Source organism: Pteropus alecto, unplaced genomic scaffold, assembly GCF_000325575.1.
Source record: "Pteropus alecto unplaced genomic scaffold, ASM32557v1 scaffold86, whole genome shotgun sequence".
Classification (NCBI taxonomy): Eukaryota; Metazoa; Chordata; class Mammalia; order Chiroptera; family Pteropodidae; genus Pteropus; species Pteropus alecto.
The window spans coordinates 19,794,550-19,810,659 of NW_006442109.1; the positions used below are offsets into that span (position 1 = coordinate 19,794,550).

The 16,110-nt window shown below is 36.2% G+C and overlaps 2 protein-coding genes across 7 annotated transcripts in view; both read left to right on the forward strand.

The window, feature by feature from the left end:
• Positions 1–9,048, forward strand: part of FAM214A (family with sequence similarity 214 member A) — an 82,438-nt gene extending 73,390 nt beyond the window's left edge. For 4 of the 5 annotated variants that reach the window (XM_015596083.2, XM_006920347.3, XM_015596081.2 and 1 more), the window contains exons 11-13: positions 2,597–2,665; positions 4,939–5,138; positions 8,047–8,621. In XM_015596083.2, coding sequence (XP_015451569.1) covers positions 2,597–2,665; positions 4,939–5,138; positions 8,047–8,200 — 423 coding nt within the window. In that variant the 3' untranslated portion in view covers positions 8,201–8,621. Of the gene's footprint in view, positions 1–2,596; positions 2,666–4,938; positions 5,139–8,046 lie in introns of all 5 variants that reach the window. The other variant, XM_006920348.3, reaches the window with a different exon arrangement.
• Positions 9,049–14,987: 5,939 nt separating this feature from the next.
• Positions 14,988–16,110, forward strand: part of ARPP19 (cAMP regulated phosphoprotein 19) — a 20,191-nt gene continuing 19,068 nt past the window's right edge. Inside the window, exons 1-2 of one of the 2 annotated variants that reach the window (XM_006920350.3) lie at positions 14,988–15,070; positions 15,278–15,332. In XM_006920350.3, coding sequence (XP_006920412.1) covers positions 15,288–15,332 — 45 coding nt within the window. In that variant the 5' untranslated portion in view covers positions 14,988–15,070; positions 15,278–15,287. The other variant, XM_006920351.3, reaches the window with a different exon arrangement.

The window sequence follows — 16,110 nt, forward strand, 5'->3', positions numbered from 1 at the left end:
GAAAGAGTTTAAATCAGGTTATTGAGCTGAGTTAGTCTACCCTTTAAGAATCCCTGATTTACTTTTCTCTGATAATATTTTTCAATAAACTTTCCATTATGTAATTTTTTTCTAAGTCAATTTACTCATTAGGAATGGGTTCCCTTTACAAATGACCCTGTCCGAATCTTAGAGTACAGATCTTTCCTACTATAAATTAATATAATTAATCTTGTTTTTCAGGGAATCTTATTTATATTACATATTGGTAGCTTAATCTGTTTTCAAAGAACTGATCAGGTTTTGATAAGATAATACATCTCGTAGACCAGCAGAGCTGAGACACTAAACTCCTATTTGTTACTCTAATAATCATCTTGGGACCTCGCATCACGAATTATAAAAATAACTCACAAAGGTAAAATTTTAGCACAGAAAGTTCTGTCTTTGTGCCATAGAAGTGATACAGGACTTTTCATTAAATAAGATTAACTCAAAGCTATATACCATCTCTCTTCAATGGGCTGTCAGTAGTTAAAATGTTCTCTGAATGTATTATGACATTTCACGATTTCAAAACGATCACATGGTAGAACCAGGCAGAAAGGTCTAAAGCAGGTGTGACAGTGGCAAATTCATGGTATGATTTGCATTATCATTATAGAAGGGCCATATATTATTTTATTCCATTTGTAATTAACCAAATTAAGATAAACTTCTTTCAGTTTTACTTAGCTTTGTATATTCTCTATTGACAATAATTAGAGACTGAGTTTTTGTATAAGATTTGACCCAGTTTAGCTTATCTTAACCTTTCTATTCTATCCTAAAATACTAGAAGAATATTTTTCTTCCTTATGTTAAATACAGCAACTTTTCATAGATAGAAATATTAATATGCTGACTTATTAAAATAAATAATTTAATAATATTAATAAAATTCTAAATAATTTTTCAATTCCTTTCTAAAATTCCTAATTTGCCAATCCATTACTGGTCTACATTGCTTAGAAATTATTATAAAGTGTTGCCTTAATCTTTATTAAAGTTTTTTAAAAATCTATATTCTTTCTTTATAAATTGATTTAGTTACATTATCACGTTCTAAAAACTATTAGAATTGTATGTATTAAAGGAAATATGTATAGGTTTGATAGTAACTTTTGCCTCACCAGTTTTCCTTTATTTATTTAGGGGAGGGTGGCAAGGAAAAACAGTAATGCATTACCTGTAGCAATGTGATTATAAAGTTAGCTATTATTTAGATATATTTTACTTTTTCTTTCTGGAACTAGGAAGAAGAGGGGCATTATATACCATAGTATTTTTCATTTAGAGCAGATTATAAGAGAAATTATTTAAAGCTTCATTGCTGTTTTTTATTAGGGATGAAATTAGTCTTAGCTATTTTCATATTCTAAATGACCATGTGATCAATCAGATTTGTCAAGAACCACGTTTGTTTTCTCATTGGCCATTTCTGTGAACATTTCCCAATATTAGCTTGTTAATTTAATAGTCCGATGTTAAATGCTGGAATTGAGGTGTTCACGCATCAGAGTCTGGTCCTCCCTTTTACTTTTGTCTACTCCTTTTATCCCTCGACCCTGGACTGTCTTTCAAACCCAATGAAGATGTTGCTTGATGGGACAGTCCTGTTTTATATTTACATTTATATAAGATAGACATGTTTTGGCATGTACAACAAAAAATGATGGGATACGAAATGTAGAGCATGCAATTATTCGAATTAACTACCTTTACTACTCAAAGGAAAACTATTTTTAGCTCCATTAAAACAGATGAATCAGCATTCATTTCTTAAAGCTATCTAAGAATTAAGTATCACAATCACTGCCTTTAGGCATTTGGTCATTCTGGTTCTCTAGAAATTTTTACACATTCCCATTGTTTCCCATTGTTTGGACTTCTGCAGTGATTAGAACATCCTTTTCAGAAAACTACTTTATATAGTACAGCAGTGCTTCTCAAACTTTAATGTATGTTTGATATCATATGGAGAATCTTGTTAACTTGCAAATTTGATTTGGTAGGTCTGGGGAAAAATGAGAAATTCTGCACTTTTAACAAGTTCACAGGTGATACTGATGCTGGTCTGTATCTAGTAAGAATTTACTTCATTTTTGGTCAAGGCTTAGACCCTTCCACATTTCTGACTTTTTATGTGTCCAAAGACCAATAAATTGTTCTGCTTCTTAATTTCCCTTCTCTCACATGATACAAGGGAATAATCCTGTCATCTCCCTTTATCCTTTTTAGTTAAGGAACTTCTTACTTCTCTATATCTTAATAGAAATTTCAAGCAGCATGATATTATATATTTGTTATTTATTTGCTACATTTGTTATTTATTACATATTTGATGTATATATTATTTATTGCAACAGCTCCAAGAAGAACAGTAAATTGTTTCCATACCAGTGGGACCCTCACTATTTCATACTCATAGAATGTATCTCTATTAATTCAATGTGAATGTTTTTCCATACAAATAGAATTCTGAAATTTTAATAATTACATGATTTATTAATATTATTTGTCTTTTATATACATGTGCATCAGTTTTGTACTCAAATTTGTCTTCTTTTATTTCAAGGGTGTGATTACTTTAGAGTCCCTTGGTAAAAGGGGTTATCGAGTACCTCCTTCAGGAACAATACAAGTGGTATGTGTTTTATAGCCTACAATTGCAATAATCATTCTCTCACATACATATAGAACTTAGCCCTTTCTCCTGCTACTGCTGCTGCAACAACTTTGGTAAGTAACAGTGGGTCTGCAGCTTTGTTTGGAGTTTCCCTGCTCTGTCCCAGGAATGACCATTTGGGGACCTCCATAAAGGAAAGCATTAATAAGCTAATCAAGGTGAATGCTTTAGAAAAATAGTATATAACAGTCGATATCACTTAAAGAGAGCTATTTACAATATAATTAGAACCTAGCATTAGCAGTGCCTTCTATTTAAAATAGTAAGCCAGATTGAGATCAACCTATTTAAAAGGAGACCTCAAGTATTAATATTGCTTTGGCAAGAAACTTGGGAAACAAAATTATATTATGCCTAGTGCAATAATTCCTAAATTGATCTAACGAGATGGTGACACAAAGCAAAAATGTCGTCTGACAGATGTCAGGGCAGAGAAGTCATCTTTCCTTTTGGTCTAGGTGTTGATCCAGCTTAGGTTCAGAAGAACTCTTCTAGCCCAGAGCAGTTCTTCATCTTCCTTGGTCTAGGGTTCTCAGAAGAGTAATTTGATATCAAGACCACTTTACTAAACTGAGATCATCTCCAAGTCAGACCCAGGATAATCTGGAAAGCCCAGAAGTCTATCACAGAGTTGACTCTTGCAGACTGAAAATTGTCTAGCTGTATCTGTCAATTATACATCAACAAAGCTGACATTAAAAAAAAAAAAATTGAGTCTAGCTGAGTTTCTTGCACTCAGGATCTGTTATAACTCAAAAAGCTTTTTTGACCTTTGGCCTCAGTGTGATCAGTGCTTCACCAGACCACTTTTACTCATCACCTTTGTTCCAATACAGCAAAGGAGTCTATACATTTGCTTATTTCATATTACACAGAAATGAAACATGGTACTATGCAATATATGTGTGTATATATTACAGTATATACATAAACGTATAAATTTTACTGAAGAAGAATCACTGCATTATTAAAGTGATATTTTTATGTTGAATGGATTTCTTAAACTAAAAGAATGATAATCTGTTCTCTTGCCTCTGGCTGCGTAGCTCATGTGAAAGTTTGGGTCACTGGAAAACTATCAGTTGTCATAATAATGAAGCATAAACACAAAAGCAGCACATTCATCTCTTGTTTGAGGACTGCCAGCTTTAATGGTTAATTTTAAATACGGAATGTAGGTCTCTCATACGTCATATAGTTTAATAATGTAAAAATATGGTTTGAACTCCTGGCTTGCTAGTTGTGTGGTTGTTGAATGTATTAGCCTTAATCTTAAGACTCACTAGATTTAAAAAATTGGATCATAATATTGATATATTTCTCATTTTGATTCAGTGAGTGATGTCCAGTGCCACGGATGAGCTTCTGAAAGCATGGGCACCAAGTTACCTATTGATGTGTTGGTAATTTGGTTAAAGTCAGATCGGCAGTTTGAGATTTTGTTTATAAATCAGTATTTTAAAAAATAATATTCCTTCAATTATTAATAGCCAAGTATCAATTAAATTTAATTCAGTTTTCACTAAGGATATTTTTATATATTATGATATTGTTGATGATAAACTGTCACTTCAGTTTTTGAAATGAATCTATGAGAACATTAACTATTATTTAGCCTACTTTGTAACTAATGATAATAAACTTTATTTTCTAAACTTAGATACGATTCTGGATAGGAAAAAATCTTTTTTGAGAATATATTTTAAATTTTGTAATAACCATATGTACCTAAAAGTCTACTTTTACCAAGATTTTAATTTTTAAAGATTTTATTTAAGTCACTATTAAAATGTAAGGAAAATTAAAATTCTATTTTAAGAAATTTGCAGTTGCTACACTTTAATGAAGCTAATGTTTGAAATAAATGAACTGGAATGCTTTAATCTAGTGAGGGTATATTTTGCTTAACCTAGTGGAACCATTTCTTAAAATCTGGACTAGGAGCAATAGTTTTGTATTGTCTATTATTGACATGCAATTTGTGACTAAAGATATTTATTTGTTACAGAATTTTACATTATTGTAAAATAAAACAATGAATTGAACCATTTAAAAACTATTGAATATTATCTCATAAACTCAAATTTCATTAACTTCAGTCCCCAAAACTGAAGTATATCCACTGGGATTTATTTATTATTAAAAAATCTATTTTATTTTTGGCATAATCATTTTGAGTCAAGTCAACAAATCACCATTTTAAAAGAGTAATTTCTATATTGTTTCTTCAGACCTTATTTAATCCTAATAAGACTGTGGTGAAGATGTTTGTTGTGATATATGACTTACGAGATATGCCAGCCAATCATCAGACATTCCTACGACAACGAACTTTTTCTGTACCAGTTAAACAGGACATGAGGAGAAGTGTTAATAAAGAGAACATCCAACATTCAGAAGAACGGTTATTACGCTACCTCATACATCTGAGGTATGTTTCAAATGAATGTTAAAATATGTTATTTTAGAACAACTCTAAAATTTTTAGTTTTTTTAAAAAACTGTCACTCTAACTAGACCAGTGCCTCTTGGAATCTGCTTAACTTGAAAACTCTTGGTGATATGCCAAGATGCAGAAACACATGGCATAACTTCCTGCAGTCATTATTACTTGTTGAATTTGGGGAGTTTTCATTTATAGCTTTGTAATGTAATTTTATATCAAAACAAATGCTGATAAATCTGCGGCAGTAAAACACATTTTCTAAACCAGTGCTGTCCAGTAGAATTAAAATATGAGCCATATGTATAGTTCTGTATTTTCTAGTAGCCACATTAAAAAAGTGATGAGACAGGAAAGATTAATATATTTTATTTAACCCAGTATGTCCAAATGTTATAATTTGAATATATAATCAATATAAAAATTATGAATGAGAGATTTTACATTCTTTTGTTGTACTAAATATTTGAAATCAAGTATGTATTTTAAACTAACAGCATAACTCAATTTGAACTAGTCATATTTCAAGTGCTCAATAGCCACATGTGGCTACTAGCTACTGTATCAGACAGGGAAGTGTTTAACCTTCATTCCTTCATTTCACAAATGCTTATGTGTTAGGCATGCTTCTAAGCACTAGAAAACAGCTGTGACAAAATCTGTTCTCGTGGAGCTTATGTTCTAGTGATTCCATTAGAAATATCTTACCCTCTAACTTTTACTACCCACCCTCACAGCTCTACATTGTGAGAAACCATTTGTTTGCCCTTGAAGCCCAAGTTGTCAGCATCCTAAGGTTTTCCAACCTGAAATCCTAGTTTAGCTCTCAGGATCAATGAGCAAGTCTGTTGGTTAAGAGAGAGCTCAACAGTATTTTGTCTGTAACTCTGTTTCTAATAATTTTCTCATACCATTCATAGTAAATCCTCAATCACGTCAGTGATGGTAATTCATCTCATCTTAACTCCTTACTCCAGGGAGCCCTATTCATCAGGAGGAGGCACCTTTCATGCAGGGCCCAGGCAGAGGACTTCTTTAGTCTGTTACTGATGGTGCCACCAGCTATCTTTCAATAGATTTGCCTTATGGTGATCTGGAGTGAATAAGGATTGAGCTGTACATTTGAGTCCCATACTTGAAAAAGTCTGTTAAGTTAATTTGTTTCCCCTATAGCACTGCTTAATCGGGACTCTTGGGGTCTTCTGCCTGAAGTTCTGCAACCAAAGGTCATGATGAACCAGCATGGTGTATTTAAACTCAGCTTTACACTACCTGCCATGAGCCTCATGGGAAATGTTATACAGATTATGGGAATGAAAAATCTACCAAACAGACTTGGAAAACTTTTAAAGAAAAATGGTATAAAATAGACTATAAGAATAGCTCCCAGCCCAATCTAGAAAAAGAATTAACTCTCTGAACTTCCATTTGATATCATTCCTTTTGAAGTTTAACTACCTTAGCCATATGTGACCAACATTTAGCAAAGTAAAACTCAACTACCCCAGCTTTTATAATCTCCACATAATGATTAGATATTTTCAATACTCTAAAGAAACTTTTTTGCAAAGTATGGCATAATTCCCAAAGCTCACTATATTCTCCTTCAGACTGAGATGGTGAAAAACTGCAGAAAGAAGAGTGAGACATTGGACCTAGAGGTTATTATGCTGAGTGAAATAAGTCAGACAAAGATAAATACCATGTGATTTCACTTATATGCGGAATCTAAGGAACAAAAAAGAACAAACTCATCAAAAACTGACTCACAAATATAGTGGACAATTTGGTGACAGATAGAGGGTTGCGGGGCTGGGAGAATGGGGTGAATGTTTAAAGAAGTACAAATTCGTGGTTGATAGATGGTCACAGGGATGGGGAGCACAGCATAGGGAATGCAGTTTGCATTAATGTATTGGCTAGGTGGAAAAACAGGAGAAGGGGCAATTAGGGGGATCGTTTTATAAACTATATAAATGTCTAACCAATGTATTGTACACTTGAAACTATAAAAGAAAAAAAGAGTGAAACAGAGGTCTGTTTTAATATACACAACTGACAGCCAGATTTTTCAGCTAATTTAGGAATAAAATCTACAAACCCAGAGAGTACTTCCACTATGCAAAGGGAAAACCAGAGAAATTACCACTAATGTCTACGTTTGACTAAATGCCAGATAAGTTTATACAATTAAAGATTACAGCCCCCGTATTATGTTATAGATATTAGCAGGGGATAGAAACTGTTCCATATTCAGTTTTGATAACCATTTTCATTTCACCGCTAACTCTTCTCCTGATTTTTAATGATAATTTGGCTTTATTTAGTGAGCCACTATGCTGATAGCAGCCCTTTCTCATCCAGTGATTGTCCTCAAAACTTGATTATTTTCTGTGGTGACTTTTCAAGTGTGGAATCAATTTTAATGTACTCAAAATTGTGGGAGGGCAAGTTTTGTGAAATGTATCAGTCTATGTGGCTAGAAGATGCTAGGCTTGCAAAGCCTAAATGTAGTATAACTGGCTGTTATGAACTGAAACTTGATACTGTAGGTGAGGAAAGGTATATGTGCTCTGGTGTTAGGGATGAAAAGTAGAATTGTATGTGAAACCCAGATTTACAGAAGGAAGCATCTCTGGCATTGAGGGAGAAGGAAGTATGAAGTGTTCAGGAAATAGTAAGGGAGAGGTGCTTAAATAGTATCACATGCTTTGACAATATAAGACTTAAATATCTTGTTAAAAATTACTATTAATATTGTGGCAAGACTAATTTTTCCTACTTTTAAAATTTAATTATTCAGGGTTTGTGTGTGTGTGTGTGTGTGTGTGTGTGTGTGTGTTTTAAAGACTCATTACTTGAAATGATGCCTCTTTTTGTTTGTTTGTTTGTTCAGGTTCCAGAGTTCTAAATCTGGAAAGATCTACCTCCATAGAGATGTACGACTCCTGTTCTCTAGAAAGTCAATGGAAGTTGATAGTGGTGCTGCATACGAACTCAAATCTTACACTGAATCACCAACAAACCCTCAGTTTTCACCAAGATGTTGATAAGGAGTGACATTTTAAAGTATTCGCTGATTACCCCAGTTTGAAAGTAAAAATTAGCGTAGAACAGAGTGTACCAAATTAACAACCAGGAGAGTGGATCCTCTCCTGTTATCCTGGACCAGTTTTTATTAAAGGATTCCTGGAATGAGATCCACATATTCCAAGTAGACTGGAAACACTCATGTCCTAAGCCTTTTTGTACTGTTAAAACCACTTCGTTGGACATGTTGCAATAGCGGAACCCCCGGTTAGATTAGTGTTTACACATTTTATTTCTCAGTTATTTAATATTTAATGTTTTCCTTAATACTCAAGTGATGTTTGTCTCTAGTGTTCTAATGTAGCACAAATCCTATGTAAAATCATACTATGTATTTTTGACATTAATGTTGAAATCTGAAATATATGCACAAGTCTTTAATTTCGTGTGATGTGTTTTAAGTACTATTCATTTAAGTTATTGAAAAATGAGAATGAAATGTTAAGCTTCTTTAAGATTAACGCACTATGCAAGCATGTGTACTTTTTATATCTCTCAAGTTTAGTTTTTACAACACCCCTTCCAATTTGCTGTCTCACATAGTAGTCCTTTAACATTCTGTATTAGCGGTGCAGTGCAGACTAAGCTGCTTCCCATTCCCTTTGCAAGTTCAGATCATCATGCCCATTCATATTCCTTCTAGAATCCCTTATCCCCCAAACTGTTCTATTTTTCCTTAATCACTACTACAGAAGCTTTACATTAAATTGCTGTCCCATGCTAGATAACTTTTACAAATTGTTAAAGAATATGTACTTTGAAAACAAATTAGTATTTATATTGTAAATATATGCAAAAAAAAAAGAAACGTGTATTTGGCTTTTATTCTTAGATGAAACATTTACGTGATTGAGTAAATTTCTGGTAGCCATCAGACAGTTTCCACTCTAGTTTTACAACTGACAAGAAAAGAGGGAGAGATGTCTTGAGCCTGTCCCAGTTCACTTTCTTATTCTGAGTCACAATGGAAGGCGTTTGGCAACTGGGAAAACCACTGAGCAAAGGAACTTGCCTGAGTGCATCAAAAGCCTTCCCTTCATCCCTCTTAGAAAGAAGAGTGGTTTTAGATGTTTGTGCAGGGACAGTAGGCAACAGCAGATCAGATAACATGGCACAAATACTGGGGATGCTGGGACAAAGCTACAAATGTAGGTTAGAAAATTCATACCACTCAAGTAGGCCAGACCCAGGAGACCTGGGAGTCTAGAACCAGGTGAGCAGTCTGGAATTTGGGAGACAGGAGGGTATTTGGGGGGCCTGGCTAATGTATAGACTATTCAAGAGAATCTAGAAAGATGATGAGTGTGGGGTTGCAGACTGTGTGGTGGCCAGCAAGAAGCCTCTTATAAATTTATTTTTAAATTCTTGCTAAAAGAGAAAAGGCTATTTATATTTTATACAACTAAAGAGTTTTCAGTGGCACAAATTTATAAAGATTTGTTCTCAGTCTTCAGGTTATGTAAAAACAACATGGAATTTTGGGACCCAAAGGGTTTGGATTGTAGTTCTAGCTGTAATGGTATCTGATGGGAATGACTCCAAAAATCCTCTGACCTTTCTGGGTCTGCGTGATTGAGAAAATGGGGTGAGAATATTGTTAATGTGCCTTGTCTTCTTAAATTCTGTCATTTAATTCTTGGGATAAGTATTTCAATACATGTATCTAGACTTCTTATACATTTGACAAAAGTCAATATTGATAATTTTATATAAAACTTGAAAAACACCAAAGAGTTAAAACACCAAAGGACTTTTTAAAATTTCTTTTAAAAAGTTATTGCTTCTTTGACCTCTCCAGTAATCTAAAAATTAGTAATGTATATTGTATGCAGGTATCTTTTTATGTGGCTACAGCACTGTAATCTTTCCAGAATTCTTTCTAGTACATGGTTTTCCACCTTCTCGGGCACTTTTTAGAAATTTTCAAGAAGATGACTGAAGCATCTTGGTGTATCCTGTGCTCTTCCTGGAAAGTTTGTGCAAGGAAAACATGTGCTGGCATTTGTCCCTCCACTTCTTAGCACATTTTTGCCCATGTTGTTTTTCCCAGTGAGGTATGGTCACCAGGCACCTGTTTGCTCTCACTTGCCTTGGCACTATATCATAATGGTTCTTTTTTCCTCTCTTCTTTTGTCACAGGCTGAAACTTTACCACACTTCCTACATCAATCCTCTTTGTATTCACAGATTATGTCACTAGATTAAGTGTTGCCATGCAGGTAAAGATAACAGCAGACAATTAACAGTGCTACTACCTATGGTAGATTGAATAGAGATTTCCTCACTTACTACAGGTTCACTTGGCAGTTTTACAGACTAACAAAATGAGTCATAACTGATAACTATTAAAAAGGAACTCTAAGTTACAACCTGCAGAAAGTCTTTGGAAATTTTCCTATCAAATGAGAATGAAAAAAATAAGTTATGAAATGGGGACTGGCTGGAAGGCACCCAATAGAAGTTTCTCTCCTCTTGCCATTTTCCCCACCAGCTATCTGTCATTCTCAGAGGGTAAAAGAAAAGAAAAAAAATTCTCCTTCAAAAACTTCATCTTGGGATCCCCACTCTTCCCTAATTTGTTTTGTGAATGCAAGTTATCCTTTTTTAATTTAAAAAATTTATGCGACACGTTTGTAATAAAAGAAGTTTTGACACTACGTAATATAAAATTGAAAGTCCCTCTGCCTGCCCTTCTAGCTATCACTTTACAGAGATAGTCACTGTTAAAATTTTGGTATGGTGCTCCATATGGTCTACTAGACTCAGGAACATAGTATCAGTCCAGAAGGGAAGTGGGCTTTTCATCATGGTAGGAATTCACTCTCAATACCTAGTGGTATCAACCCATTCTACTCCATCATGGATTGCCTGTGAGAGATACATGTATTAAACTTGGATACTGTGGGAGGAGGAAGAGAATATGAATGCCTACTATGTTCCAGACACTGGAAGCAATTTAAATTATTTAATATTTAAAGCCTACTGCAGAGACAGTATGGATATATTCTAAAGTAAAAAAAAAAAAAAAGGCTTGAAGAGCTTGCCCAAGGTCACACAATAAGTAGAAGATTCAGGAATCAAATCTGAGTTAAAGTGTGTGATTTTCTCATTCTACTGCACGGCATTTTGCCTCTTTTCTCATTGTTTTTTTTCCTACTAGTTATTGTGGCCAGGCATTAAAATATACTTTTCATCAATATTCTTGGCAATAAAGTTTATAACTTGCTGTGCGATAAGTAAGCTAGGTAATAAATGACTATTCATCATTAGGGGGAAAAAAGAAGACTTTAGGAAGGAATATCCTAAAGCAACTCAGAGGTCTTTCAACTTAGTACACTGTCAGGAGACATGCAAATAATAATTGACGGAAATTTTAGAAACACGTGGCAAATATTTTATGAGATTTTTATATTTAAAGTTTTAAGTCTCTTCCAGCCCCCACTGTTCATTGTTCCTTTTAATATATTCAATGTTTTTCTGTTCCAACCTTTCCGATTCACATAAAGTTCTCTCATCTCACTACATCCTTAGAGAAGTGGTACCCTCCTCAGGGTGTTTGGTACTTCATATCTCACTTGTTTTCCCTGAATTGATCTTCTTATCTGTTCCTTTCATGAAAAATGTATTCTGTTCTTGATATTAGCTACAATATTAGCATGATGCAGGTGGACTTCTCTCAGATGTTTGAGAAATAGATGAGGTGGGACAATATCTCATCTACTTTACTTACTCTTACAAACTCTTGAGCTAGAGTATCTACACCTCAAAAAGTGCCCTAATCTTTTTTTAAGCTTTTATACACCAACCAAGTTCTAAGCCAGAAAAATCTTTAGTGCATGTGTGCATCAGAATCACCAGGGGGAGCTCTAGTTAAACATCAATTCTTGGACCTTACTCCAGGCCTAATGAGACTCTTGTTACAGTTTCTCTGTAATTCTAATCCCGGTGGCTAACTTAGTTAATTAAATTTAAATAAACTTTAAAATCCAGTTCCTCAGTTGCATTATTACATTTCAAATGCTCAATAATCATATATAACTAGTGACTACTATATTAGATAGTACAGATACACCATAGTCTATCATCACAGAAAGTTCTGTTGGAAAGCACTGATCTAGAATATATAGACGGCAGTTGAAGGAATGAGGGTAGAAGTGATCTTCGGGAGAGTATAAAACTAGAAGAGAAGGGGAGCCAAGGACAGAATTGTTAGAATTCTCCCATTAAGAGGCAGGTAAAGGCTCAACAAAGAAGATTAAGAAAGAAGAGCCAGAGAAATAGGAGAGAATACAAGAGTGGTATCCTAGAGGTCAAGAGAAGAAAGTTTTAAAAACAGGGTATTGGCAATCAGTGTTCAATATTAAACATTAAGGTTTATGGTTGACGATGCAGAGCGGTATCACTTGAAGAAAAATGGCTTCCTAGACAGGTCCCCCCAATGGGGCATTGGCCTTTGTAAATTCTTCATCAACCAAAGTTAGCCTCCCAGAAATTCACCCTTGTCCTCATGCAAGTGTCATTATCTTTCAGAAACAGATTCTCTTTAGTCAAGGCCATGCATACTGATTTTCTATATATGTGTGTCTATCAGATCTTAACCCAAGCTCACAAATACATTGATATAAGATATATACCAGATGCCACTTTATTATTAAAAATGAAACTGTTAGAAGCTCCAGTTAGTCTAAATAGTGCATTCTCCTTTCTCCCTGTAATTCTGCAAAAAAGGCAGGCAAATTTTTAGTAGTTTACTTTGTGAGTATGGAATGAGAACAAATATTTAGTTGATCTTACAAAGTTTCTCAACTGGCCCAACTTAAGGCACTCTCAAGGGACATTCTTGTCAAATAGTTGGCCTCTTGAATCTTTGAATTTTAAATACTTCCTCACCATACAGACCTCTTCTTTTCTCCAAAAGGAGTGCAGTATACAATTCTTTCTGTCTGAGAATCTACCCAAGACACCCTAGTAGAGTTTTGGTGGTTTCCAAATTCCCACAGAACTGCATTCATTAGCTGTTTCTTTTCACTAGTTCAACTCTTAGAGGGCAACCTTATTTCCTGGTTTCTGGGAGACACTTCATTTGAATCACCAAGAATTGCCAGTAGCCATTCAGAAGGTAAGCAGAGTGAGGATTAAACATAATGTCAAAGAATTTGGCAATTAAGAAAACCATTGGACTAATGCAGCTTCCAGTCAAAATGGTAAAGTAGGTAAATGCTATGCTTGCCTCCTCTCACAATCACATCAAAATTACAACTAAACTACAGAACAACCATCATTGGGAGTTGCCTGAAGTCTAGCTGAACAGAAGTCCTACAACTGGGGAACACAGAAGGGGCCACTTTGAGACTGTTTCTATTGTATGTATTCAGTTTAATAATCTGAATACATACAGGTAAAGAAAAATACATGAAGGTAAAGAAAAATAGAGAAAAATAGAGAAAGCTATGTAATGGTGAATATAAGATGCCATACTATGGGGCGTGGTTATCTTACGGGTCATGTAAGATCTACTAAAATAGTTTTTTAAAGGGAAGTACAAGTTCTAATTTGCATGTTATATAGATCATTCTGGTGGCTGTTTGGAGGGAGATTTGAGGAGGTCAAGAATGGTCACAAGGTGATTGTAATAGCTATAGTAAAGATGATAAGGGATGGAGAGAAGAGGAAGCTTTAGAACACTATACACCACAAGCTATTATAGTAGGACACCATTGCTTGATTAGATATAAAGAGGGAAAGAACGTGGTCTAAATGACTATCAGGTTTTATGATTTGGCATCTGGGAAGCCAGTAACTATTAATGAAATAGTGTGTACAAAAGGAACAAATCTTGAAAGGACAATGATTGTTGTTTGGACATTTTTCTGAAAGCTGACGTAATGTGGTGCAGAGTGCATTATTCATGGAGTTATATGGAATAGATATGCCACTTACTAGCTTCATGATCAAGATAATTTAGTTCTCTTATTTGCTCCTGTTTTCGCATTTAAAAAAGACAATAGATACCTCACAGAACTGTTATATGTAATTAAATAAAATATGTGCCTAGCACAGTGACAAATAATAATTTTTAAAAAGGGCAGTCATTGAAGGAGTTTGGCACCAGCAGTTTCAATAAAGTTGTGGGAGTGGAACTCCAGGAGTAGACAAACGAATGTAAGCTTCATTCCTTTGTCATATATTTATTGAATACCTAGGAAATGCTGGGCTCTGGGAGTGAAATATAAGCAAACATGGACGAGGTCCCTGCCCAGATGGCACTTATCAGAGCAGAAAAGGGGACATTAATAATCACAACGATCACTGTCTAATGATACACTATTAAAGGGGATTATTAAAAGGGACGTTAATAATCACAATGATCACTGTCTAATGTCTAGTATGTGTTGTATACAGAGATGTGATAGCATTTAAGAGGTGGATTTGACTCAGTGTAGAGGCTCAGAACGTGCTTTCCTGAGGCAATGAGCAGGACTGGGGATGTGAAAGATGAACAGGGTTAGGTAGGTGAAGCAGAGGGGGAGAGACTTGTGAAGGGAAGCAGCACAGAACTTTGAAGAGCCCAAAAGAGAATCTGTGCGGCTGCACAACGGAGGGCAACGAGGAGAATGGGACTAAGTGAGTCTGAGGAGGTGGAAATAGTAAAGCACCTGGAGCATAAAGGTTCAGATAAGGCCGGAAAAGGCGGGGAGATGCGGCTCCACTTACAAACTACAAGTCCCAGAAAGCATTCGGCGGACGGATGTGAGGTGAGGCGCGAGCCGCGACCTTTGAAGGAAGAAAGGAAGTGCTTGGGCGTCGCAGAGCCGGAGAAGCTGGATAAGGTAGGCAGGGGCGCGGCGTGCGGCGGCGCGGGAAGGGCGGCGGGCCGGAGTCGCGGAGCGACGCGGGGCTCCGTGTCGTCATAAGGCGGCGGCCATTTTCGGAGGCGGCCCGGGTGGGTGCTGGGAGACCGGGGCCGGCGGGCTTGTGGCGGCTGGGCGCCCTCGGCCACCCGGTAATCTCATCTTTTCCCGGTGTCCCTTCTGCAGAGGGAGCAGCATGTCCGCGGAAGTCCCCGAGGCAGCCTCAGCGGAGGAGCAGAAGGTGAGTGTGCGCGGGGAGCCCGGGAGGCCCCGAGTCACTCCTGCCGAAGACCGGGCCTGGCGGGCGGCCTGCTCCCACTGCGGGCAGAGGGCGCGCCCGGAGCCAGCCCCGCGGCGCCTGGTGCGGCGAGTGGGCTGTGCCAGTGCGCCTCGGCTATGGAAGCGGGACGCTCCCGGATCAGCTGTCCGCAGTGACTCTGGTGATTCCCGCCGGCGTGGTGGGAATTTGAACATTCGCCGCGTGTTTTCTGAAACGTGCCTTTTTTAACGCCTCGGTGTGTCGTGGTTTTTCTTAATCATATAAATATGCAGAAGAACCCAGGACTTAGTCAAGGCATGGAACGTAAGTTTTTTCGTATCTTCGCTTTGCTTAGAAAGTTTTATTTTGCCCTTGAAGAACTAATTCTCTATGACTTGTATCGTCTGCGTGCTGTTCACTCCAAAGGCGGTAGGTTTCTCATGTTTGGGCGAGCCTGGGTTGGAATTTCAGTTGCAATTCCTGTTAGCCGACTAAACGTAGTTACTTAACTTTTTAGGCTTCAATCTCCTAATCTGTATAATATGAGTAATAGTACTTGCTTTATATGGTGGTTGTGAGGCTTATGAGGTGGGTAATTTATAGTATTTAGCATAATGCGTGCTCAAAAAATGCGAGCCAGTGAGTAGGATTTGCATATAGTAATCGACTAAAAATCGAAAGGATGGAATTTAAAATTTTTTACCAATTTAGTTGACTAGGTGTTCCGTGGAAACATTGGACTATTTTGGAAACTCACTTT